Below are 26,626 nucleotides of genomic sequence, written 5' to 3' on the forward strand. Positions count from 1 at the left end.
TATTTTCAAATTTAATGTTATACAAATTTATTAATATATTTTATGATTATTTTTTTTATAACTTTATACACTGTCATCCCATATTTGTTAAAAAATTGTCATTTTTATAATTTTTAAAAAATATTTCATGCTATATTTATGCGGAAAGAAAATATTGTAAAATAGTTCATAAGATATACTCTCGCATCCCACATACCTAAATTGCTAAAGCGAGAAAGTCGTGTGCTTTTTTTTTTTTTAATATATATCAAAGACTCATTCAATTTGACCTTTACAAAATAATTCTCGGAGCCTTTAGTTAAGATGTCTTTTAATTTTTTTTTTAATTGATACAATAATTATCTGCACATATGGTCCATATAGTTTAGTTAAATGCTTGATTCATAAGTATTACAAAGAGAAAAGATTGTTAAAGGCTTAAAGCAGTTATCCGCCTATAGATCTATACAAGGTCAGCCCTGAGAACTTAAATACCTTAGCCGAGTCAAAATTAAAAGGACCTTAGCCGTATTCTTCTTATTGATCTTGTTGCTCTCAGTGGGTGTACACGATCAGGTTTTAACGGTTTTTAGACTCACATTAGTAACAGTTTTTAATGTATGTAAACGAAAACCAACCGTTAGAAAATCTAGAAACAAACAAAATCAAACCATTATCCCAACTTAGTTTCAAATAAGAGCATACCCGTCTTCGAGACATGTAACTTTGACATGGGTTAAGACTAAGTCAAAACATTTTTACCACTATGGCAACAAATATCAGAAAAATCGAAGTAAAAAGAAAAGTCTGTTACATAAACAATTTGACAAGGTTTAAAAGACTTGCAAGTGAGATTGGCCTAACCATGAAACCTGGTTAAGAATCAGACTATCAAAACCTCTTGAAACAAAACCCAAACGGACCAAAAACAAACAAGAGTCATGATAAAAATGACAACTCACCAATAAAGCAAAATAAACACCGGATTTCAATGATCATCTTAGCCATCTATATACACACTATTATCTCTGCAATCCATCTCAAACGTATACAAAATGTACACATGAATCTAACTTTGATCTTTAAATAAGAGTTGGATCAAGATCATCTGGTTTCGAGGGGATTGAAAGCTCGTTTTTAAGCATGAATGCTAGGTCATGCATCTGTGACATCAACATCCGAACATCATTTTCAGTTCTTGTTGCATTAGGGATAATTTCATCATTCTTTGACCCTTCAGCATTCCTGGACATTTAGTATGTTGAAATGATAATAATGAACAATTCTGTTGTTTATCAACATAAAAATAAACAAGCAAAATGAAAGTACCATAATGTAATATTTGACGGAGCTTATGATAATATGATTTGAAATATCAATAACCAAAACAAATTTCTTCTTATATACAGCTTAGTATAATTTTAATAACTAGTATAGTTTTAATAACTTTATAGACCCAATACATTGTTATCACACTACTTTCAACTAGTTTAGCTCAGTTATGTCCGTTATGTTCAGCTATGTTCGTTCGTTTACAATCGAGTACCGTTCCTTTATACCGTTCACGAGTGAACATAAACAAACACGAACAAAAAAAACCAGTTTGTTTAATTGTTCGTATTCAATCATTTGTTCAGTTAAAGTTAAATGAACGGACACAAAGATGCTCTGTTTGTGCTCACTTGGTTCATTTACAAGCCTATCATAAACTGACAACAAGTTACATTTCTTTTTCAAACTTGAAACAACACTGTAGATACTTCTAAAAAGATAATAAAAACTGTGATTTACCGGCTTGTTGTAGATATTTCTGAAAAGATATCATAAGCTGCGTGAGTAGCACTTGGATTATTATCACCCTCACCCGAAAATATATCCGACATCAAGAATTTGCCAAAATCTACTTCCTGTGAATCGTCAGTGGACGGAAACAAATTTAATTCTGCACTATTTTCACAATCGACAACTTTCTCATTACTACTTTCTTTCCAAGAATCTTGGAAAGAATCTTGATTACCAATTGAGCTTGTGAAATCATTCCATCCATCAAACCCGTCATCATCTTGAAATAAATTATCATCTTTAAGGGTATCCATGTTGTTAACACTACTCGCTTGCCAATTGCCATCACTAAACCAGTCTACATCTGTATTTTTCAAATTAATATTATTTAAATCATCAGATAAACCGTCTTTAGCTTGAAAAACTGAATCCATGTCAGCAAAAAGATCATCTTGAAACGGGTCTGAGTCATCAACCGGTCTTTTGTCAGTTTTCTGTCCAAAAACGAAATCCAATTGTGCTGACAGGTCAGCATCAGCACCTACGTACGGGTCAACCGATTCAAGATTCTGTTTTTCTATTTTGGTATCTGCAAATTGAAATTCCGCATTCCAATCAGATGTAAAATTTTCTTGATCTTCATATGTCTTATTTTGATCCGCTTTGCTGGAAACTGGTTGTTCTTCGGGTGCATCAGACACTACATCTCTGTTTGACTCTGTAAAAAAGTCAAAAATGGGTACACCAAGATTCTCATTTTCCATTTTGGTATCTGCAAACTGAAATTCTGCATGCCAATCGGATGTAAAACTTTCTTGATCTTCAAATGTTTTATTTTGATCCGCTTTGCTGGCATATGGTTCCTCTTGGGGCACATCAGGCACCACATCTCTCTTTGACTCCGTAAATAAGTCAACATTGGGTGTAACAAGATTTGAAGAGCTGTTATGTTCAGAGGTTTTGATGTTGATATTATTTTTGGGCTTTTTAGGGGCAGCCTGCCATGAAATTTTCAAATCTAGAAGATCAGATATAGTAAATTCATCTTCTCCAGGGCTTTGCCCTCCATTTATTCCACTTCCTTCAGCCAAAGAACCAACTGCTTCCTATAAGTAAATTAACATGTTTTTTAGCAATAATGGAGCTTACACAGAACCAAGAATGATCATCGAATCAACACAAGGATAAGACAGTCAATATTGCTTGACAGTAAACTAACAAGCATAGTCATTAAAAGCCCTCACTTCTTGTGCCTAGGCCCATTTTTTAGGCACAGCCCAATATATGTGCTTCTAGTTCCTAGCCTTGCTTCTTGAAGTTGATGACACCTCTATTGGTATTGATGACGAATCAATAACAATGATCATTTGAATCTTTACTATTTATTACGCTTTGAATTTTTGGTTTTCATGTTTTGAACATTTTGGTACTTTACTTTGAACTTTTTGTTATTTAAATTTTAACAATTCATTTGAATCTTGAATCTTTTAGAACTTTTGGTACTAATTAGATTATATTAAATGTTATATAATAGCTTTTGTTTATTTTATATGAAGAACAGTATTATTTTTCTAATACATAATATATTCATTTTTTTTTATTTAAGTGTCCTTTTTATCCCTTAGTCCCTCATTTTTTTTGTGCCTTGCGCCTAGACCCTAGGCGAGGCCTATGGGCCTTGACTCTTGAGTGCTTCTAGCGCCTTTGATAACTATGGTTACAAGGCCCATGCTCATTATTCAACTATATCTACCTTACTTGTAACTCAGAGCAGAAAATTTAGATATGACAATGTTAATTCAATTTCTATATTTTTTTCAACAATCAAGTGATACAATCTCGAACAATAAGAAACAAATAAGAGCAGAAATTGCAAAAATATGGCAATGTAAACTCAATTTCTACTTTGATTTCAACAATCAAGTCATACAAACACACACAATAAGAAGCAAATAAAAGCAGAATTGCAAAATATGGCAATGTGAATCCAATTTCGACTTCGATTACAACAATCAGGTGGTGCAAACTCAACAACAAGAAATAGCAAACGAAAGCAGAAATTGCAAAATATGGCAATGTGACTTCGACAATCAAGTAATACAAACTCAAACAATAAGAGGCAAATAAGACCAGAAAATAAAAATACGACAATATGAATTCAATTTCAGCAATCAAGTGGTACACACTCAATCAATAAGAAGCGCAATTAACCAGACCGACAAACTAACCGAAAACCGACGGGTTAATAAAATACGTTAACCGAATTCAGGTTAGGCTAATAACCGCACCCCTACAATTTCAACACTCAAATGGTCCAACACTACAGACTCAAACAATAAGAGTATAAATTACAATTTATGACAATGCGAATTCAATATAAACGTATAAGAGGAGAAAAGGCTAACCAATCCAGTGAAGTTCAAGGCCTGAAGTAACCAGCTATAGCCATGAGTTGAATTAAACGAGATAGGGTGAGGATCGGTGGTCTGATATTCCCCACAGTAAACGCAAATGAGTGAGTGGAACCCTCTCAGGAGCTTACCTGAACAATATTCGCATCTCCACGAGGTGGCGATGGCTTCAACGGTACTGCAAATTGACGGTAGGTTAGGGTCAAACGATGATAGTCCGACGGCTTCTCGGAATCCGATCTGAGATTTATCGATGACATCCGTCGGCACGTCCAACTCCATTAGGGTTGTGTGATTTGGCCTAAATTTAAATTTTAACCAGAAATTGAACAAATTAAATTTAACGACGTTAACCTTCTTATAACATGAACGTCTCAGACAATCATAAAAAACTTTTGGGCCAAAGAAAAAAAACATAATTTGGTTTAAACTTATTTTTTTCAAAAAAAATACATATATAATTTAACAATATCGAGCCTATTAGGGTGTCGGATCGGGGTCGGTCGACTGCACAGCCTTGCCTCATAGCCGGCATTGTCGTATAATGATATGTGTTTTCAATTTTTTAATCCATATGAACCTTTAAATTAAACAAAAATAAAAAAGATGGAGAATGTAAAGATTGCGACAGATATTGGTGAATGAGCAAGTTGATTGTATACCTATCGGTTAGTTTTTAGATAAGAGGACGGTTGATAACTTATTATATGGTAAATTAAACTTCTTTTTACGGTAAGTCAACTTTTTCACTTTTGAATTTTTTTTTTTTTAACTATGTGTATGAATTGATAGCTATTTTGGATGTTGTATGAGAATATGTTAGTCTTTTCATCTTATTCTTATTGATAAAACAGGTCGGGGTTTCACTCATGATCCATAAACATTATCAAAATCGATTTCATCCTGTAAGAATCAAAATGGGGACGAATGAGTTAATTTTAAAATTAAATGGCAAATCCTGAAAATTTTTGTTTGTTTATTAGTGTTAATCTTGAAACGTGAAACTTGTAGGTTAGGTTGAAAACAAGTTTGAAGGTAAAGAAAATCAGCTAACGATTTATAGAGGTTCATGTGAGCATTAACAAATCCATTTACGTGTCAGTGAGCATATATAACAATGGAGATGGAGTTTACGAGGAGCTGGCTGGCTATGGTGATGGTGTCTGTCATGGTGAGGGTGGTGTAATTTTCCACGTAAGCACGATTTTGCCATGTATTTGTCATACAAGTACGTTTTTGACACACAAACATGTCACGTCATCCAAAGACTAACAACGTTAGAATTTCGGTAGTATAGATCATTGAAAGCTAGTATGTGAAAAGATGAGAGTGTAAGGTGCTGTTTGTTTTTTAAGAGGTAAAATGTCTGCAGTCTGCGGACCACATCTGCAAGCATCTGTAGCAGAAGAGGTGGACCAAACCTCTGCAGTTTGCAAGAAGAAGATTGTTTGTTTTTTAACGTCTGCAGACTTCTAAAATATAACCGAAATTTTTAAATAAGATGAAATTTAAATAAAAAAGTCGTTTAACATATAAATGCCGGAAAACACCATGTCGTCGCCGCTAAGGGGTTGCCGGAGACTATGCCGGAAAACTTTCCGGAGAATAATTCTCACACTTTTTAACACAACAAAACACAATAATTAATCAAATTAAACTCAAAATTGAAACAAACACATGTAATTTCTCATTAAAATCGGGCAAATTACAAGATTACAGATCTAAAACATGGTCACTACAAAAAATTTGGGTCATTAGCCACATATAGTATGTGTTGGTAAAAGGCTATTATGTGTTTGTAATTGTCTTTACTTACACATAAATTAAGTGTTATGATGTGTTGCCTCAGACATGTAGATATAGATTATTAGCCACACATTTGTTATATGTAGGTATATATTGAAAAATAAATTATAATGTTTACATATATTTAGCTTAGATCTTCGAGCTTGGATCTTGACGAACGGTGTGAACAGGTGGTGCCCGGTGGTGGCAGATCTTGAGCTTGACGGTGGTGGACAGGTGGTGGCAGATCTTGAGCTTGACGGTCGGATGTGGGGCTGGGGTGCGGCGTCCGGAGGTTGAGGTTGGGGCGGAGGTGGGGGTGGGGTGCAGCGGCTGGAGGCTGGCCGGCGGTGGGGGTGGAGGGTGGAGGAGGCGAAGAGAAGGAGAAGAGAGGGTGGAGCTTGGCTAGGGTTTGAGAGGAGCTTGTCTGATGAAAAAATAAGAATGAAGATGTGAAGAGGTGGGAAGTGGGTTGAACAACACTTCTAGGAGAAGAGGGCGCGAAGAGGTTTTTTAATGAAATGTCTTCGGGAAAACAAACACACTGCAGACCAAAAGCTCTGCGCGTGTTCTGCGCGACGAAGAGGAAAGTGGTCTCGAAGAGCTTTTGAGGAAAAACAACTGACCCTAAATGTGTAATTGAATTTACAACAGGAGCAGAGTGAATTGAGATCCAAAGTATGCAGTGAAAATGTCACAATCCCTCATAAAAAATTATATACATCCTTGTGTCGGTGATCGATTGGAGAGAGAACTAAGACACCCATTTTCTCCTCCTCTTTTCCCACTGCATCTTTACCAAACCAAACTAACATCACACACCCAGTATTCATATTCATACATACACTTCAATTGAGTGAGTGTGTGTGTGTATTTGAAACATAAAGTGACGACAGATGGCATTGAATAATAGGGGTGGATCGTGTAATCCGGCCATCGTCAAGATCGGAATCATATTTCTGGGAGTCTGTCTGGTGGGTTATTTGGTGGGCCCACCTCTCTACTGGCACGTCCTTGAAGGGTTGGCCGCCGTCCGCCGCTCCTCCTCCGCCGTCTCCTGCCCCCCCTGCAACTGCGACTGCGATTCTCAACCCCTTCTCTCCATTCCTCAAGGTACTTTTATTTTCTTTTATTAATTATTCATTTGATCTATTGAATTCAGGATTATTGATGTTGGATCTCAATACCCTTTTGCCAATAACAGTTGGATCTTATCTATTCAATTGTTTTGTAGATCAAATAGGTTACTTTTTATTATAGCCTGAAATAGTTAAATGTGATGTGAAATGTTACTTTTTTTTTACAAGGTTGCATGCATCTAAATAGTAATATTTTGATGATTGGCACAAAAGGTTTTGTGAACTTGCCTTTAAAGATTATTATATCACTGACTGACTGACAATATATGTATGCTGTTATGCACATGATAGGGTGTTTGGGATTGCATAAGAAACAATTTGGGAGTGTTTGGGAACTGGGATTGCTTTCCAATATATGTGTCTGATTAACTATTGAGTCAAATAACCAGTTTTATTACGCATTCCTAAACACCCCCAGATTGGTTTTTTCAGTTTGGTTTTGTTAGTTAGAGTTAGACACATGATACTCATAGTTGGTTTTATGTTTCTTGCAGCGTTAAGCAACGGTTCTCTAACAGGTTAGTATCCCTAACGTGAAATAGTTGTTTTTTTTAATTATATATTTGGACTATAGGGGTCTCTGATCAACACGGACAACATTTTTTATCGATTTTTATGGAATTTGTATAACTAGCATGGTAAATACGATAATAACCATAAAACGTTTAACTTCTTTGAATAAAATGATTTAAGAGGTTGAAAACATCTGAACAACACTTTGGGTGACTTTAATTTGTTCAGCCCTCTTGGACAATAAAAAGGTTGAATTTGCCACCTCTAAATTAGACACAATGCATTGGTTTGATATGAACCAGTAGAAGTGGTAAGTTTGACCACTTACTTATGAGTCAATTCAGACCAAGTTTTTTATCTCAAGTGTGTCAAATTAAGAAAGGTTCAAAACCCGTTTGAGAAAAATTAATAAATAAATAAAAACTTAGCCTGATTTGGCCCGTTGGAGATCAAACTTGGCCCAGATTGACTCGGTTGAGATCAAACTTGGCTGAGTTTGACCTGTTTGAAATAAACCTGGCTCGAACTGACTGTTGCAACCCAAACATGTTTTGACCCGGACCGACACAACGCAACCTTGCCTAACTGCTGATTACATCTCAAGCAGATTGCGCAAAACATGATCCTGAAGTAAACGGGGAAACAGAAAAGAACTTGGCAGAGCTTTTATTAGAAGAGCTAAAGCTACGCGAAGCCGAAGCGTTAGAAAGCCAACAACGTGCTGACATGGCACTTTTGGAGGCCAAGAAGCTGACATCACAGTACCAGAAAGAAGCTGACAAGTGTAACTCGGGGATGGAAACTTGTGAAGAAGCGCGTGAAAAAGCCGAAGCGGCTTTAATTGCACAAAAACACGAAAGTGAAAAGTGGGAATCGAGGGCCCGACAACAAGGGTGGAAAGATGGTGTCAGTAAGGCGGTGAACACCGCGTGAATTTAGGTATGTGAATGTCACGTGTGTAGCGAGTTTTCAGTTTTGATGTTTGCAAGATCAAATTGTCTTATTATATAAGTGTTTTGTTAGATTATAACTTGAAATTGATTGTTGTTCTAATGATAAAACTGAAATGTTAGAATGGTTTATTGTTTTATAGTGATTAATGTGAAAGATTATGAGAAATATTATTTGCATGCTTAAATATTTGTACAAAAGTGTACACGTTTGACTGTTTTAATGTAGTGGTGGCAATTCTTGACACGAAAACAGGTTTTAGGTTTCCATTTTTAACCCGGATGATAAACATCATGTGTTCTGGTTGATCTTTTTAATCCGTTTAATAAATCCGTCGTGGTCGGATTGACAGTTTAACTTGTTTAATACCAACACGTTAAAATTTAGAATAAATAGCATCTTATATAAGGTCAGTCCTTTTACAACCCACTTGACTCCTTTGGATAAACGGGTTACATGACTTGTTAAAATCGATTTATTTGACCAAATTCAAGACATGTTACTTTATTCATAAAATAAATCAGTAAACAGATGCAGATGCCTTGTATGATGTTCTGTTATTCGCAATAGTTAACAATGCTTTATAAACATAAAACTGCTAAGGATACTCATGGCTTCGGCTTCGGCTTCGGTTTCGGTTTCTCAACAGCAGAAAATGAAGCACCTGTTATTGTAATCGAATCATACCTCAAAAACAAATGTGCTAGAAACAACGAAGTAGTAAGGGTAACATAGTCTTTTGCAGCACACTGTTTGTTTAACCCACTTGGCATCCCAGATTGTGGCCCGTTTGACCAGTTCAAATAAGTCAACAACTCTTTACCTTTCTCCCCAGTAAACCGGTCCGGAACAAACATTTCCGGGTCATCAAACACCTTCGGATCTCTCATCACCAAAGGCTGGTATCCACAAAGCAACTCGCCTTTTTTTATTTCGAAAACTGAGTCATGAGAACTCAGCTCAAAGTCCTTACGGGCCCGTGCGTATTGTAATTGCACGGGCGGGTTTAGTCTGAGTGTCTCATAAACAAATGACTGAACCAGGTCCGTTTCTTGAACAGACTTGAAGCTCAATCCCAATCCAGGCCCGGCTTTCTCTCTTACTTCTTTGCGTAGCTTATCTTGTATTCCGGTTGTATCTGACGCTAATGTGGATAATAAACTCGGGAAAAGGATTGAAAACCCGCCAAACGCGTTAAACCCGACGATGAAAAGTAGATTATGGATTGTCTCTTCTTTACTGAGTTTGAACTCGGTTTGGTCTCGTGAAACTACTTCTTTGCCTTCGGTTTCTATGAACTCGTATAGTTTGTTATAGTCGCGGCTCACTAAAAGGTAAGGGTATGGGAAGGAATCTAACTAATATATTGAAGTAACACAATTTTGTCCACATGCCCTTCACCTAAGTTGTCCACATAGGCTTCCATGTCATCAACCTTCCATAAATTTATTTTCCACATATTCACAATAAATTTTAATCAATGGTATTGACTTTTATATTTTTGTAACTTATTAATGTAATTATGATATTAATTATTCTAATTATTGTTAGAATTATAAAACTTATTAAATTCACTAGGTTTAAGTTGTTCATCGTTTCTTCTTTAAAAAGCACATGCTTCGTTCAAAAATCATAACGCTCCCCATCGTTTGTAAACAGATTCTTCGCCTCATCTATAACCGGTTCTTCATGATTCGTTGGTTTCATAATCCAAACAACATCAAATATGTTCATCGTTTGCAATTATCAGGTATGATTTATATTTTAGTGTTTAATCAATTTTTGTGAAGAACAACATCAACTTGATTCACTGTTATTGGATTTAGGGTTTAACTGCATGATTTTTTATATTAACGATTAATAGATTTGATATTTTAATATTCCTATTAATCGATTTATGTTTTAATCTATTTAGGGTTTAAAGGTATGATTTTTTTAAATTATCGATTAATCGATATGATTTTTAATATGTTTGTTACTTAAAATCATGTTTATATATTGTGATTTTTTGTTCCTAATACGCCTTTTTCCAAGTTTCACTAATATTAATTTAGTTTTATGACCTATCAATTTAAAATTTGAAAATCTTATTATATATGAATAAGAACCTAACTGTTATAATAATTAAAATATTAGTTTATTATATTTAAAACATTCCTTTATTTGGTATAACATTAGTCAAACAGTAGTAATTGATTTAACGAGCATCTAATCTAACTAATATATTAAAGCAACATAATTTTGTCCACATGTCCTTCACCTAGGTTTTCCACATAGGCTTCCATGTCATCAACGTTCCATAAATCTAATTTCAACATATTCACCATAAATTTTAATCAATGGTACTGATTTTTATAATTTTGTAACTTATTAATGTAATTATAATATTAATTATTCTAATTATTGTTAGAATTAAAAAATTTATTAAATTTACTAGGTTTAAATTTTTCATCATTTCTTTTTTAAAAGGCATATGCTTCATTCAAAAATCATAATGCTCCCCGTCGTTTGTAACCAGATTCTTCGCCTAATCAATAACCTATATTTTTTGTTTCAAAAGGTTTGTGAACGAAAACTCTACACGGGTAAAAATATAAGTTTAAACCTGGCATGTGTTTGTAAGCTTAGTTTTCAAATAATATTACAAAATCTGTTACTAATGTGTTTTTTTTATTTTTTTCAAGTATAATGGTTCATTTATGTTATATTATTAATCCTTGTTTACCGAATTATTTATTTATAAAGTATTTTATTTTTATGTTATAGGCATAGTTTAACATCTTTTGTAATACCTGCTGGTAAAAAACTTATGTCAAATATTCGTGTTGATTGAATATGTTTTTTACATTTTATATTGTTTCTTGATATGGTTTTCACCCGTGTGTAACACGGGTTATTATCCTAGTGAAGGAATATTTCAACCAAGGGTTGGAAGGTGGTGATTGGGACGATGGGTAGGAGCTGGACCGCAAGCCATCGGTCCATACGGATGTGGCCCTTTTCGGCTATATCAGGTGAGTTAGCCGGGTCCGCATCCGCTATGCATAAGCATGCGAAGGCGAAGATGAATTTTTGAATGGGTAAGAGGTAGCTGACTGGACCGGAGGCGAGTTGGGACTCGATTTGGTCCCACATTGTATCCAGTAAGGTGGTTAGGGTCGGGACCCATGTGGTCGAGCTCCGTTTGAGTGTGTCCATTGCGAAGTTCTTGATCTGCCATTTGTAATTGCGAGTTAAACCATAATTACAAATTCGAGTACATTAATAAAGTAAACAAATCTAAAAAAGGTATAGTGACAGAAAATATAAACTTGTTGAACTCGCTTAGTAGTTAAAGCTTTTAAAAATGTATGCTTATTAGAATTGCATTTTAGTATATAATATCTAGTCATTGTGTTCGTGATGACGGAAAAAACCTTTAGGACGTTTGGTTCACGAAAAGTTTTTGTTAGAATGGAATTTATGAAAGCAATTTAAATTTGGAGGAATTGGAATAAAGTAGCGTGTAAAAAAATGGGAAAAGAAAAAAATTAACCTCTAAAGAAATTAGAACCAGGCCTACTTAAAAATTAAAAATGAAATATGTCAATTAGGGATAACTAAATTCCATATCGGTACCGATTGTTAGCGGTACCGAATTGTTACCGTCGGTAACGAATCGGTATCATGTTTTGAGAATTCTGTAACAGTGCGGTACTAGTATTTTCCGAATTTTGCATGGAATACCGATATCAAAACTTTGCGATTTTCGATACCGGTATGATGTCGATCTCATGTCTAATGTCAACTGTCATTTTGCAACTATATATCGGAAAATATTCCGATTTCAATTCTATTTCCAAGACTTTCAGTGAACCAAAATGCTCCTTAATATTGTAGTCAGACCTACAAATGAGGCGAACTTTCAATAATTGCTCGTGAACCGTTCAGCGGGAAATTTGTATATGTTCGTTCTTTAGTAAACAAATGAACATTAACAAAAAAAATCGATGTTCATTCAGTTAAACAAACGAGCATAAACACATGTTTCGTTCATTCATTTATGTTCGTGAACATTCGCTTCTTTTCATTTATTTATATTCGCCTGTGTTCGTTTAAGTGTCTTGATTTATGTTTGTTTACGTTTGTTCATATACACACGTTTAATATTGTTCAGCTATGTTCATCTTAAACAAGCAAACATGAACACAAATATTTGTCCGATTAAGTATTCGATTTAGTTTAAGTTAAATAAACGAACGCGAGCATGCCCTTGTTCGTATTCGTTTGGTTTGTTTACAGGCCTAAATGCCTAATTGTAGTAGTATTCAGCCGATTATATTTAAGCATCTAATATCAAGTTTTTACAAATGCGGATCGTTAATAATTGTGAAAAAGCCTTGACGGGCAAAAGTGATTTGACTTCCTACTATACGATAGCATGATTATATGATAGGTTACAAACTTACAATCAAAAACAGGACCAGTTTTAATATTCAATGACACGTTTATAACACTAAACATGACCATGCTATTTACGCGGATAAAGATGAGTTGGGCCCACCGGCCCAGTGAATTATCTTAAACAAACAACACATAAATACATAATCACATATGAAATGTAAAAGGTCACGTGTTTAAAACCTACAATCTAACATTCTAGCATGCACAAAGCAAGTTGATTTTGCTAGAAAATAAAATAAATATCACATAGTTACATATCAGAGAATATTACATTCATGGCCGTCTCCGAGACATGTGAAAATCCTTTGAGTTTAAGACGAAAAAAGTTTTGAACTTTAAATAAAAGGGTTTTTTTGTTTAAACATTTAAATTTTTAAATAAGTTACTTGGTTATGATTTGAATTGTGCGAAAAAGACTTATGTCTCAAGTGAAACTAAAACCCACGACCTTTTGGTTGAGGGTATTACACATGTGCCACTACACAAAGCTAATAGTTGCGTAAATAAGTTTAAACATTTAAATTACATATTTGTTTATACAAAATTATATATAAATTTAAAAAAATAATAAAAAAACATTCGAGATTAACGCCGCATCGGAGGCGGTTGACCACCCTACCCTTTAGGGCCGGCCCTGGTTACATCATGCAATAAACCAATCGTGGGTAAAGAAATTATTATTATTCTTTTTAGAATCAGAAATTTACGCCCAATGAAAATGTTCGTCATTTACGTTATGTACTGAATTTGAAGAAAAAGAATTATTATTATATAATTTACATTTATATATTCAATATTGATTAAAGCATCTCAAACGTTGCAATAAGCGATCAAGAAAATCACCAAAAAGAACACTTCCGACTAAACAAAATAATACATAATGAACTAGAGGATGGATATGATACAAATAGAAATTTTTTATAAAAACAATAGGAATAAATCCTAGCCTTACATTTTCCAATCCTATGGCCAAAAATGTGCAAGTCAAAACATTTTAATTTTTTTTTTCGAACAGCAACTTTCATTAAAAAGGCACAACTAGCAAGACGCTAGAGGCCGAACCAACAAAAACAACTTAAAAAGAAAAATTACACCAATCGTTCCAAGACAAAAATTTGAAAGACGATCTATTTTTTATCCAAAGATAGGCCAAGTACTTGATCTTCTCCATTACTTCTAAGAGGTTATACGAGATTCCTGAGAAAACGGCCTCGTTCCTTGTCTTCCAAATGCACCAACAAGCCGTAAAAATGATGCCTAGCAAAACTTTTTTCTTTTTGTTTTTGTAACACAACAGGGTCGTGGTGTGAAGATTGAGAAGGTCCCGTATAGAGTAAGGGTCATTTTAATTGACTTGGAACAAAAAGAGCATAAGGGTCATTTAGAAACCTTTTAATTTGAGAAATTTCAAAAGAGTCTCTTGACTTTCCATTTATCACCTTTGACCAAAATCACTTTCCTTCCTGAAAAACGGGAAACACGGAGGCACGTTCGTACGGAGCACCGTGCTCTTGTGCTTCTCGATCCTCTTCCTGAAAAACGTGTCAGGTCCGAGTAATAAAGCCGGTCAGCTAACGGTCCCAGCAACGGTAGACCGTAGCTGAGGAGGAAGTTGAAGTTAGTTTGTTGTTTGCAGCAGCCATTGTGGTTCAAGTGTTGAGATTAATTAATTAATTTTGGGTTACAGAGTAGAAAAAGAAGGTAGCAATTAAGTTGTGTGTACGAGAGGATTTATGTTTGTGCCTTATGGTGGGGGGTTTGGGAGCTAGCTTACTATTCATATTAAACGTACGGGTTGAATAATGGAAGGAAATATTAATTAGTCAGCGAAAATGCCCCTTTATAGTCCTAGGATAGGTGTCCCTAGAATTCCCCTAATGTTTTGAGATAAGATATGACTGATAGTCAATTGTTTTATTTAATATACTTTTTAATAGTAAATAGAGAATACGAAGAAGTAAAATAAAAGAAACGTGAAAAATAATCTTCAACTCATAGGACCCGTGACACGTGACGCAACAAGTAAGTTGTTTATTAGGGTATATCATATAGATATAGATATGCAAGGGTCAAAAGACATCAAAATACAACTTTGAATACACGTAGATGGAATCAAATCGATGGCATAAATGTTGAAAACTCCATTGAAGAAGATTTTTCATGGCAAGCTTAAACATGTAATGGTTCCACTAGATATGTTTAGCTAAAACAGCAATAGAGAGGCTCACGAGATTGGTGGATCTCTTAAAGAGGTAAGTATACTAGAGGTGCACAAACCAACCGGCTATTTTCAGGAACCGGAACCGGGTAGGAACCAGTTTCGGGTATGGTCAACAAAAGTCAAAACCAGATGAGGCAAGAACTGGTTCTGGGTATAGTCGGGTATTTAACCAGGTTTCGGGTATGAGTGGGTTGGGTATGGGTGGGTTGGGTTTTGAATGGGTATTGGTGGAACCGGTTCCACCATGTCTGGGTCATTTCCGGTTCCGGGTGCAGTTCCAGTGAGAAACCCAAAGTCCGGTTCATACCCCCATGTAGGGTAGGGTTGGTCTGGTTCCGGGCAAGAACCGCAGAGTCAAATCCAAAACGGTTTTTTTTTTTTTCAGCACCTCTAAAGTATACCAACAAATGTAATTGCAGCATGCTAGCACACGATAAAAAAATATATTTACACATTTATGTTGTTTTAAAGTTGTAATAATGATTGTTTGATAAAACTCTACAATAAAACTATTAATCCAAGGTAAACAAAGAATGAATTTTGTTTTCATTGATATTCTACTATAACCTCTAAAGCTATCTACCCAACATATGCTACAATTGACCTAATCTCATTGGTTACCGTATTATTAGCACGATCCCATGAGTTTTCTAGTGGCGGGTTCCCATGATTACCGAATAAACAGAATACCATGTCCATGCAAGAATCATAGTGTTACAAGTTGCAACTGCGTTAAAACGCGACAACAAGAAAAATATAGCATGACAAAGTCACAATCCAATCTTAAATTGTAAAACTACAACAAAAGTTTAATTTTTTCATGTTTTCACACTTTCAGACTGGCGATTAAGCTGGTAAGTTTATTGTAAGATCATCCAAGTCACTACATCCGATTATGCTCAAACCATGCTCGTTAGCCAAATGCAACACGCATATGAAACACATTTGTGGGGAGATTATGTCAATAGATGCAGCCGTTGGTTTCTTTTTATCGGTCGGGAAAGATTTTAGTAAGTGCTTAAAAGACAATGTCTTGGTTTCCTGCATAATGCACATACATTAGCTGTACCCAATGAATGTTGGTCAAACATGTGAGTTGACTATATATATGAAATTGTGCATAGATAGAATATAGAGCTCACGTGTGTTTCTTGCATAGATGACCAAAGTGTCTCTTTGAGTGCTTGAACATCAACTTGTTTTGATGTTTTGTCATACTCAACTTCAATCTTATTTACCTGTTGTACATATTAAATGTGAACAAAAAATGTACTTATTAGAGTAATGCATAAATAAGTATTCAAAGGTAACGTAAAGCCTCCCGTATATCTAAACAAAGTTATACTCCACTCTAAGTATCAATTTTGTTTCATTTATGTTAAAGTCGGCCAAAAACTAGTGAGATGATGGAAAAGCCCTTAAATTTTGAATAGGGATGATTGGATGATAAGGTGTAACATGTTAAAGGTTAATTTTCCTGTTTAAATATGATGGGAATGAGCTATGATGGAAAAGTAATATATGTATTCTCAAAGGGGGCGAAGGGAAACTAATGTGGCTAAAGTTTATTATGTTGGTAGTATAAGTAATAGATGTTAAGACTTGTGAGGGTGAGGATTTAGTTTGTTCGTTGTTAGGGCTCCTATGTATGGAGAGAGGGCATAGCCCTAGATCATCCTTGTAACCTTTCCTCTTTACGTTTTAGTAATACAATCATTATATCTATTTTGTTCCTATTATCTTCCCTAAATCCAATCTATCACAATCAACACATATCAATTCCTATCAAAATACTTTAACCAATTCCATGTAAACAGATACAGAAAAACTCAATACAGCTCCTAGGGGCATTTTTGTCATTTACGTGCCCAAAAGGATCAATCTGGCTTAGTTTATAGCAATTCCGACCAAAAGCATGATGCATGGCAAAAACGCCCATAATTTATAAAGATGGTATAAATTAAAGTCAAATGCATACCCTTCAAACAAATTAAGACTCTTTTATTGATTCCATATAAACAAATACTGTGATTACCGTGTTTATACGTTGCATGCTTCCAAAAATATACAAATTAGTGGCCTTTTTGTCATTTTACAAAGAGTAAAGTGCCATTTTCATCCTTGTGGTTTAGCAAATAATGCGAATTTAGTCTAAAAAGTTTATTTTTTGCATATGGACCATTCACGTTTCTCAATTATTGCCAATTATATCCAAATCACTAACCTCGTTAAATTTAATCGTTAAGTCAGGGGTAGACATGTCTTTTCACTATTTCTTTATTATATGAGTAAAGTGTCAAAATCGTCCCTGAGGTTTGGTCATATTTGCGAATTTCGTTCAAAAATATTTTTTTTCGCAAGTAGACCCTCGATTTTTCCCAACCGTTGCCAATTTCGTCCAAACTGTTAACTCAGTCTAAATTCAACGTTAACTTATGGGTGTTATTGTCCTTTTACATGTTTGCTTACATTATTATTATTATTATTATTATTATTATTATTATTATTATTATTATTATTATTATTATTATTATGTGTTTGTTCAATGACATATATAACATTTCACGATTCCTATGCTTGAATCCAATATAGTATCCGTTTGTTTATTCTTCTTTATTTTTAGTCATATAAGGGGTTTAGTTCAGCGTAATAATAATAACAATGTAAACAAATATGTAAAAGGACAGTAACACCCCTGAGTTAACGTTGAATTTAGAACGAGTTAACAAATTGGACGAAATTGGCAATAGTTGGGAAACATCGAGGGTCTAATTGCGAAAAAAATATCTTTTGGACGAAATTCACAAATGTGACCAAACTTCAGGAAGGATTTTGGCACTGTACTCAAGTAATAAAGAAAAAGTGAAAAGACATGTCTACCCCTGAGTTAACGATTCAATTTAACAGAGTTAGTGATTTGGATGTAATTAGCAATAATTGGGAAACGTGGAGGTCCATATGCAAAAAACAAACTTTTTGGACTAAATTCGCATTATTTGTCAAACCACAAGGACGAAAATGGCACTTTACTCTTTTACAAATCTCTTGATAAGTTTTTTGCCAAAGGAAACGAGATTAAAACTTTTGTGGACTAAAGTTTATACATTTGGTGACTTCCGCATAACCATAAGCAATTATGATTAATTTATTAAATGAATCACATTAATATATTTTCTACTAAAATTAAAAAACAAACCTGACGAGGCTGAGAGACAAGTGTGGTAGAATCATCAACATCACTGTTATAAGTATTCCCATCATCAAATTGGCCACAATCACCATCATCCCAAGATGTAAACGGTTCGTTATTTCCATCATCAAATTGGCCTTGTTGACCATTTTCATCTGAAAAGTCAAACGCAATGGCCATCATATTTACCAGTCAAACTATGCAAGTTACATACAACTGTATTTTACTTTTTGTATATAAAATTTGGCATGCAGCTATGCAAGTAATCCACTAAGTTTCAAATTGGCATGCAACTATGCAAGTACCAAGTAAAATAAGAAGTTTCAATAGGACTTTCACTCTAAAGAGTATATTTGTAATTTCAAAATCCACCAAAAATGATCAATCTCAAACTACATATGGAAAACAATTTCAATCCAAAAAAAATGACTTTAATGAATGAAACGTACCAGAATATCCCCTTCCTTTCTTCCCAAGGCACTGCCATACAATAAATACATGATTAAAGAATTATGATCAAGAACATTGAATAATAATTTCAATATTGTAACTTTACCATAACATTTGGAAGAAGAAATATATTGACAAGATCTTCGGGTTGATAATGGCAATCTTCTGGAAGTGTTGTGTTACATGGTTCCCTACTTGCAGGTAATAATAAAGTTTTAGGGTTTTTAGGTGGAGCAAAGATGCTACAAATTTCATTATTTAAGTCTGATTTAGTAAATTCTATATCGGGTTCAGCTTGTTTTTTGCTTCTTTTAGGCATTTTTGGAGATCCAGTTTCCTTAGCAGGATCTTCTAAACCTGCAAACGACTAAATAATAAATACATAAAAACATAATTAAATACTGAAAATGAAAGCAATATAGAGGTGATAGTCGCGACCCGTTGGCTTATAGGCTTGTAAACGAACCGAACAAACATGAACAGTTAAGCGAACAAGGTCTTATTGTTCACGTTTGTTCATTAAAAATACATGCGTGTTCGTGTTCGTGTCAGTGTATGTTCGTTCATTAATGGTATAAATGAACGACTCACACATGCAACAAAATGAACGTAACTAAACATAAATGAGCGTACATAACTGAGCTAAAACCAATTAAAGTACATGTGAACAATAATGTATGGGCTTAAAAGGTTATTAAAACTAGACTATATTGTAATGGGCTTAAAATTTTTTTATGAATATATTAGCAAACGTAAAGGAACAATATAGTACAAATGTAAAATAACAAACATAAAGGAAACAAAACCGGCAAACATAAATGCCACTCATTCACGACCATAAATGTATGAACGAGAAGTGTTCATGTTAGTTCATTTATTAAATAAATGAACTTTCTGCCGAACGGTTTATGAGCGGTTAACTAAAAGTTGAGTTTGTTTGCAAGCCTGTTTATTTATGTTTCATCTTAGATTACGTAAGTAACCTCTTAAAATACTTTTTTCAAAAAATCGGTTCACTATTTTAACAGTATTGTTTTCAAAAATCATAATTAACTTAAAAGAGAAACACTTACAGGCCGGTCAGGCCAACTAAGCCAAGCCCATTTAAACATGTACTAAAAATGACATAATTTGACCCAAACCTGGTTTGACCCGTTGGGTGCTCTGTATCCTACCTTTAGTCTTTCGATACTTCCAGTGATCAGGGCCCGCCCAAGCATTTTGTTTTCCAGTTAAGCCCAGGCTTAGAAACAAGAAGCTGTCAACTGTTGCGGATCTGTCATCCACATCACCATCATGAGAAACATACGGCCCGTTTTCCTGCAAGCAAACCTTAACCAGTTGGTTCCTTTGTTTTTCACAAAACTACTTTAGAAATAACAACGGGTTGACTTGAGTTATGTTACATCTCTATGACTCTAATGTGTCAAGAAAGCCAAAAGTAACCAAAAATATTTTTTTAAATAGCGCAAATATCATAAAAAACCAACATACTTTCTGTATTTTCTCATAAAAAGTAAACAATTTTTTGCATATAAAAAACCAACTTAATTTCTGTTTTCCTCACATAAAAGTCCCTTAAAAGCTTTTTACACATTAAAGCCCCTTCACATGTTAAAGTTACCCAAAATGGTGAATTTTTGCTTATTAATACTACATGAGGAAAGAATTGAGATGAATTAATGTTTAAATTGAACACGTGGCAAAGAAAAGTCCACTCGAAGTTCGTCTTTTCTTTTCCATTTTTAACTCAAGTTGGTAATAACAAAATAACTTTCATAACCAATATAATAAAAATACATGAGCCTCGATAACATAACTCAAAATAAAATTAAAAAAAACTAAACCATATAAAATAGTTTGTGAAAATTTAAAAACACTAAAAAGTTGCAAGCAAATGATTTTTATCACTGTTATAATGTAATTTGACAAATGATGTTTACATGATTCCATCCAGTCATAATTAAGAGAGAAAATGTTTTTCAAATTTAACTTATTAAGGGACTTTTATGATGAAAAACGGAAACTATGCTGGTAATTTATGTGCAAAATATTGTTAAGAACTTTTACAAGAAAAAACAGAAAGTATATTGGTTTTTTATGTGCAAAAAATGTTTAGGGACTTTTACGAGAAAAAACAAAAAAGTATGTTGGTTTTTATGCTATTTGCCCTTTTAAATAAAACCTCGACTCACCTCATGGTGCACTGGAACAAAATCATCATCCTCGTCATCATATGTACCATCATCATTAACATTTGTCTGGTTGTCATTAATGTAGTCCCAGGCTTCATGCCCACCGTCATTAAATTCATTGTCATCACAGGCTTCATTATCTGGTTCTGCAGATTTTAGGGAAGAAGAAAAAGTATCTGCTGGTCTTTTATTATCTTCATCAAACAGGCTGACTATGTCCTTAAGACTTGGTGAGATTTCAAGTTTCTTAATGAAGTTTGATGTCATTTGGTCAATACAGTCTGCAATGGAAACAAGGAAAAGATATAATTCATAAAAATGCTAAACGAGTAGGATTTTAAACAAACCAAACATCGTCAATATGCTCGTCTATTTGACGAACGAACGAACAAGAGTGACTTTTGTTCATTAAATTAACGAACACGAAAACAGAACCCCTTCGTTTGTTTGTGTTCGTTTGTACATATTATTACATGTGTGTCTTTGTTTGGGGTATAACAAACAAACATATACAAAGACGAACAACTTTATTTCCTTAGCGAACGAGAGCATGAACAAGAAAATTTGTTTGTTCATGTTCGCTTAAAGTTAAAACAAACATATATCATGTGCTGTTGGTTCGATAGAACCCTTAAAATGAGTAAACGGGTAAAATGGGTCAAAAATCACCTTAAAAGTAACTCTTATAAAACCAAATTATAACTAAAAGTTTAGAAGAACAACAATAAACGGCAATTTTGAGCAAATAACTAATTTATCAGTTGGTCGAGGTGTGTTATTTTTATATCCAACATGTCAAATTAGTAAGCAAAGCAAATATTCACCCGAAGTGTAATTTTAAAACATAAAAGCCCCTTAAATCATTTTATTCAAAAACTACTTCACTGGTGAAATAATATATAGCAAATTCAACCCATTTACCTATCAATGAGTCAAATTGGATAAACTTTATATCTAGAAGACCAGATGAGTAAATAAAAGGGTCGAAAGCCACCCAGGTGTTATTTAATTTATGAAACCTTATAGATCATTTCATTCAAAAATCAGATTATAACTGAAAATAACATATGGCAATTTCAGCACATTTTGTTATCGGTGGGTTATATTGGGTAATTTTTTTTATCAAAAAGGTCAAATAAGTATGTGAATCAAGTATTCTCATATCATAATATCACCTGCATCATTTGATTCAAAAATTAGATTATTATTGACGTAATAATATAAATTTTGTAATCATAAATGACACTTTCTTTTATAAGCATGTAAACAAAAAGAAAAATAGACAAAACTGTTTCATGCCAATCCTGTTATCCAAAAGGTACCATTTTGACACGTTTCAACCCGTACAAAAGGCACCATTTTGACCCAAGCAATTTTTGCCACCTGTAGATGAAAGAAACAAACCTCTGACATGAGAAATATCAATAGTATTTGCTTTATCATGGTCAGTTGAACATGACATGCATCTTCCAGGTACTTCAAGTGAATCAAAAACCATTCGACATCCACCATAAACTCCAAGATTATTCAGCAAAAAACCTTTCGATCCACCTTCATCAAACTGAGCAGTTGTTTGATGATAAAGAGGATCAACAGCAAATGCAACTAAAAGGATAAAAAAGTAAGTTAGTTAATGGTTAAATTGTAAATATAACACATGTAGGCGGCACCCTTACCATCAAACTTCTTCACATTAAGAGCCTCAAAGGATGATTCCAATGTTGTTAAAGGAGATAACTACAATAATATCATAAATTATACTTAGTTCATATGTTTATATCCACCTAAAATGAGATATAAAATTTAAAAGAATTAAAAAAAAAACCTTGTGTTCCTTCTCCTTCTTTGTAGTGCCTTCTACTTGCATGTTGTTTGAATTGTCATCATGTACCGTATCTGTTGTTAGCACAATACTTTGTAATGATTAACATTTATAACAGGTAAGGTCTCCATTATACAATTTATCCACATTAAGAAACCACTGTCAAGAACCATTCATACCTTAAAAAGCTTGTAGCCACTTATGATTAAAAACATTAAGTTGTTATAAAATTATGATTATTTTAGATAAAATATAGTTTCATGAAATTACTGAAACTTATAAAAGCTTGTCTTCATGGCATTAATTAATTACATAAAACATGACTTGCCTTAAAACATTTTGCAGCAAGACAGAAATGTTAAACATCATTACATAGCTATCATGGAAAGAAAACCACATTCTTAAAAGGTTAATATCACGAAGCTGATTAAAGTTTAACTATAAAACATAAAAAATATGATCAAATTTTATAAAACTCATGGAACTGATCCAATTAATAAAAAACAAACAAATTTACAAATTTTGGCATTATAAAAGCAAATCCATGTTTACATTAAGTATGTACCATGTTCTTGATTATTTTAAACATATAATCACATTAGAAAAAAACACACTTTTTGTCCATTTTTAAAAAAAAAATAATGGATTCATTAAAATAATCATTACAACAACAATGCTATAACAATAACTATCTTAATCTTTGATAAAACGACCTAGAAGATTGCTTGATTTGAAAATTCGATTTGAGCTACATTCAAACCATTTGAACCCTTCAACCTGATTGAGATTAAAATAACCAAATTGCCCCATCATAAGTATAAGACAACAAAGCTAACCTTGTTCAGCATCCTGTGCAACTCGACTAATCCCTCCAAGAACCTTGTATGCCTCTGAATGTACTGAATCCACCCTCATTGAGTATATTCTAACTCCAGCTTCAAGAGTACAACTTGCCTTCATTCACAAAAACATAACATTATGACATCAATGATGTGTGTCCCAAGATTTAAGAATCGGGTCAGCTTTGTACACGTGGAGTCAGTTTGGGTTGACCAAAAGACTTTTTGTCAAAATTTTGTAGATAATTAGTGTTTTAAATAAGATTAAATCATGTTATTTCAATAATGATCTAAACTTCTGTATAATATAGCTAAGAGGTTTTATAGTTTATGCATTTAAAGCACAATTTGGGATACTTTAAACCTGTTTCACTTTAAATGGGTAATCATTAAACACTTGTGTGTGTTCATTGTGAGGTTAAGATTACTTTTATAGAAAAACATGCTAGCAAAAATGTAAGAAGATAACCACAAAAGGAAACTAGATAAACTGAAATTAGCTATTAGTTCCTACCTATAACAAAGCTAATCTTCTGATTTTACGCATAGAACATGTTATATATCAAACATAACCAAAATTCGCTTAAACATAATTCATAAATAAATAGGCCAAAATTGCCATGTCTAATTGGGCATGTGTTATGTCAAGTGTCAAGAAACAAAAACTCTGAATACATATGATCAAACACTTAACACAGAGTAAAGAGTTGTTTATAAGAGATTATTACACTTGTGTACTCAAGGAACCAATGAAACCTATCACTAATGATAATTATGTATGCATTGATCATTGATGGCACGATATGGATATCACTAAGATGCATCTTTTAATAGAAATCAGCAAATAAAGCTCACACTTGACAAAGAAAAACCATTGGAACTCTATGCATAAAAAAGTATAGACTTAATACAGAATAATACGTGGCTGATATCCTCTTGATTATCTATTAACTAACATGGGAAAAAACGGTTTAAGTCAAAAGTTGACTGATATGTGATCATGTCTGTGGTGAAAGTGTTACAAGATCCCTATTTAGAAAATGCTGAAAGTGAGAAGTCAGATCAAAACGTGAATCAAGCTTTAAAGAAGGCTACTACTAACTACAAAGTATAAGGTTCACATCCAATTATTATCGTCATAGACAAACTATTGGATGAACCTCTCGGATCCAAATGGTTTTCGAAACGTCATCACATATCCGATTATCAGCAAATTCCAGTAAACTCAAAAGATGCGATGAAAACACTTTTAGAACACACATGTTGGATACATTTGAAGCAAAATTCATGTCATTTAGACTCATGAATAAAGTTTTCTAATTTAAGGAGATTTATAATAATAATAATAATAAAGAAACTCGAAAAATTCATGATACTAGTACAGAAATAACAAATGAAATCAATAAAGCCTAAGTTGAAGTAGCATGTCCCATACCTTCTGAAAATTAGTCTCCGCATCATTCTCTTCTTCGACCTTAATAATATCGCATAAATGATCTATCAAATTCAGCTCCCACGTATTCTTCTGATTAATTTTCTACGCTCCAAAAATACAATAATATTTACAATTAGCAATAATAATAATAATGTAAATCTGTAAGCATATATACATTTTCAGTGGCCAATTTGAGGCAATTCTGCAACAATTCCATAATCTGGTCTTGACCTAGACAGGGATCGGCAGGAGCAGCATCGGTTGGTTGGTGATAGGCGGCAGGCTTGCGGCGGTTGGCAGCAGCACGTGCGGCACGTGCTTGAGCACGCTCGAGTTGGTCATCGTTGGAGCCGAGAAACATGGGGCGGTCAGGCGACAACACCGGCGGTCGCTGCTTGTGTCCCGGTGTACGGTTAGGGCTTAGGATTTCAGCCATAGAGTCAGTGAAATGAACAAACAACTGAAGCTTTAGGGTTTGAAGATTTGGATTTGAGAGAATTTGGGGGTTTTTCTTTTCCCTCCTACCTTCAGTTTTGAATTTGGGAAATACAGAATAATGATTTTAATATTGTTTTATTTTATTTTATAAAAATCTAACTTCAAATTCTAAATTTTTAAAATCTTAGCATTTTCGTTCATTGGTTTTGTTGATTTAAAACCCCTCACATGCGCCGGCACGTGAGGACTATTTTCGTACACCCATAGTCAAAATGTCCCTTTTGTAGCCTTGTGTCATCTTTATGGATTTTTTGAAATGTGGGTGGACGAAAATACCCATCACGTGAGGGATTTTAACAGAGAAGTTGGATATCGTTTGTCAATTGGATTGAAATCGTTAACAATAAAAACTCTAATGACAAAAATTATTAAGATTTTGAAGATTAAACCAAAATAGTTAAAATTAACAAAACACATGGACCAAAATACCCGTTCCCTCTTATTCAAATTGTGTTGCATAACTTTGCTCATATTTAGTGCTAGTTTTTCTTTATTACTATTGAGATTGGAATTAAATTATCGAATTATGTGTGTTTAATTCTTGTCACTTAAAACAGATTATTAGTTGTTACTTTCTTTTATGTTAATAAAAAACCGATTAATATGTGATAAAACTTTCTTAGATATTGTTGAATGTTAAAGACCGGATGGAAATAATACATTTTATGTTAAGATTCATTAACCCGAAGCGCGCCAGTGTCACATCCCGACTAGCACAATGCGGAAGCGTAAAACGGGAATGTAATAGACACCTCTGGTATCAACACATTGCTTATAAAGAAACATCACAAACTAACTTACAATATATTACATTTCCTTGTTCTATCATCGTTTTATAGTCTAGGTGATACAAACCAAACTAGTTCGTTAACTATACGATCTTACTACTAACTCCCTTGCTTTTATTCACATAGCATCAACCACACACCTTGAGGCAAGTAACAGATCACCAAATCATTTCGATTTAGGTACA

The 26,626-nt window shown here is 33.8% G+C and overlaps 3 protein-coding genes and 1 pseudogene across 3 annotated transcripts; 1 reads left to right on the forward strand and 3 right to left on the reverse strand.

Annotated features, from left to right (window-relative positions):
- Positions 1 to 942: 942 nt before the first annotated feature.
- LOC143602353 (uncharacterized) lies at positions 943 to 4,454 on the reverse strand. Its single transcript, XM_077079495.1, has 3 exons — positions 4,167 to 4,454; positions 1,771 to 2,867; positions 943 to 1,224 (listed from the first exon to the last, which is right to left on the reverse strand). Exons 1-3 carry the CDS (start codon positions 4,452 to 4,454, stop codon positions 1,062 to 1,064), a joined length of 1,548 nt encoding a protein of 515 aa, XP_076935610.1. The 3' UTR covers positions 943 to 1,061.
- Positions 4,455 to 6,853: 2,399 nt separating this feature from the next.
- Positions 6,854 to 8,624, forward strand: LOC143600954 (uncharacterized). Its single transcript, XM_077078490.1, has 3 exons — positions 6,854 to 7,070; positions 7,591 to 7,614; positions 8,217 to 8,624. The coding sequence occupies exons 1-3, from the start codon at positions 6,854 to 6,856 to the stop codon at positions 8,540 to 8,542; spliced, it is 567 nt and encodes a 188-aa protein (XP_076934605.1). The 3' UTR covers positions 8,543 to 8,624.
- Positions 8,625 to 9,168: 544 nt separating this feature from the next.
- On the reverse strand, positions 9,169 to 15,917 carry LOC143602364 (fatty acid hydroperoxide lyase, chloroplastic-like; annotated as a pseudogene).
- A 138-nt stretch (positions 15,918 to 16,055) lies between these two features.
- On the reverse strand, positions 16,056 to 25,592 carry LOC143600962 (condensin complex subunit 2-like). The gene is made up of 13 exons (XM_077078497.1): positions 25,331 to 25,592; positions 25,156 to 25,257; positions 23,718 to 23,835; positions 22,885 to 22,955; positions 22,736 to 22,796; positions 22,464 to 22,664; positions 21,060 to 21,340; positions 20,040 to 20,184; positions 18,971 to 19,221; positions 18,864 to 18,894; positions 18,421 to 18,569; positions 16,367 to 16,462; positions 16,056 to 16,265 (listed from the first exon to the last, which is right to left on the reverse strand). Exons 1-13 carry the CDS (start codon positions 25,589 to 25,591, stop codon positions 16,071 to 16,073), a joined length of 1,962 nt encoding a protein of 653 aa, XP_076934612.1. The 5' UTR covers position 25,592; the 3' UTR covers positions 16,056 to 16,070.
- Between the last annotated feature and the right edge of the window lie 1,034 nt (positions 25,593 to 26,626).

The sequence above is a fragment of the Bidens hawaiensis genome, unplaced genomic scaffold (genome assembly GCF_021521415.1).
Source record: "Bidens hawaiensis isolate Kalapana, Puna unplaced genomic scaffold, B.hawaiensis_p1.1 tig00001960_1, whole genome shotgun sequence".
In the NCBI taxonomy this organism is placed as follows: domain Eukaryota; kingdom Viridiplantae; phylum Streptophyta; class Magnoliopsida; order Asterales; family Asteraceae; genus Bidens; species Bidens hawaiensis.

Bases quoted from the DNA above. Each gene is read 5' to 3' on its own strand.
- LOC143602353 (XM_077079495.1), bottom strand. From the start codon at position 4,454: ATGGAGTTGGACGTGCCGACGGATGTCATCGATAAATCTCAGATCGGA. The intron at 2,868-4,166 runs GTTAGCCTTTTC...ATTTACTTATAG, and splicing joins CCTTGAACTTCACTGGATTG to GAAGCAGTTGGTTCTTTGGC. The intron at 1,225-1,770 runs GTAAATCACAGT...CTAAATGTCCAG, and splicing joins GAAATATCTACAACAAGCCG to GAATGCTGAAGGGTCAAAGA.
- LOC143600954 (XM_077078490.1), top strand. From the start codon at position 6,854: ATGGCATTGAATAATAGGGGTGGATCGTGTAATCCGGCCATCGTCAAG. The intron at 7,071-7,590 runs GTACTTTTATTT...TGTTTCTTGCAG, and splicing joins CCTTCTCTCCATTCCTCAAG to CGTTAAGCAACGGTTCTCTA. The intron at 7,615-8,216 runs GTTAGTATCCCT...CATCTCAAGCAG, and splicing joins AAGCAACGGTTCTCTAACAG to ATTGCGCAAAACATGATCCT.
- LOC143600962 (XM_077078497.1), bottom strand. From the start codon at position 25,591: ATGGCTGAAATCCTAAGCCCTAACCGTACACCGGGACACAAGCAGCGA. The intron at 18,570-18,863 runs GTACGTTTCATT...TTGACTTTTCAG, and splicing joins GAAAGGAAGGGGATATTCTG to ATGAAAATGGTCAACAAGGC. The intron at 16,266-16,366 runs GTGAGCTCTATA...TGCATTATGCAG, and splicing joins CATCTATGCAAGAAACACAC to GAAACCAAGACATTGTCTTT.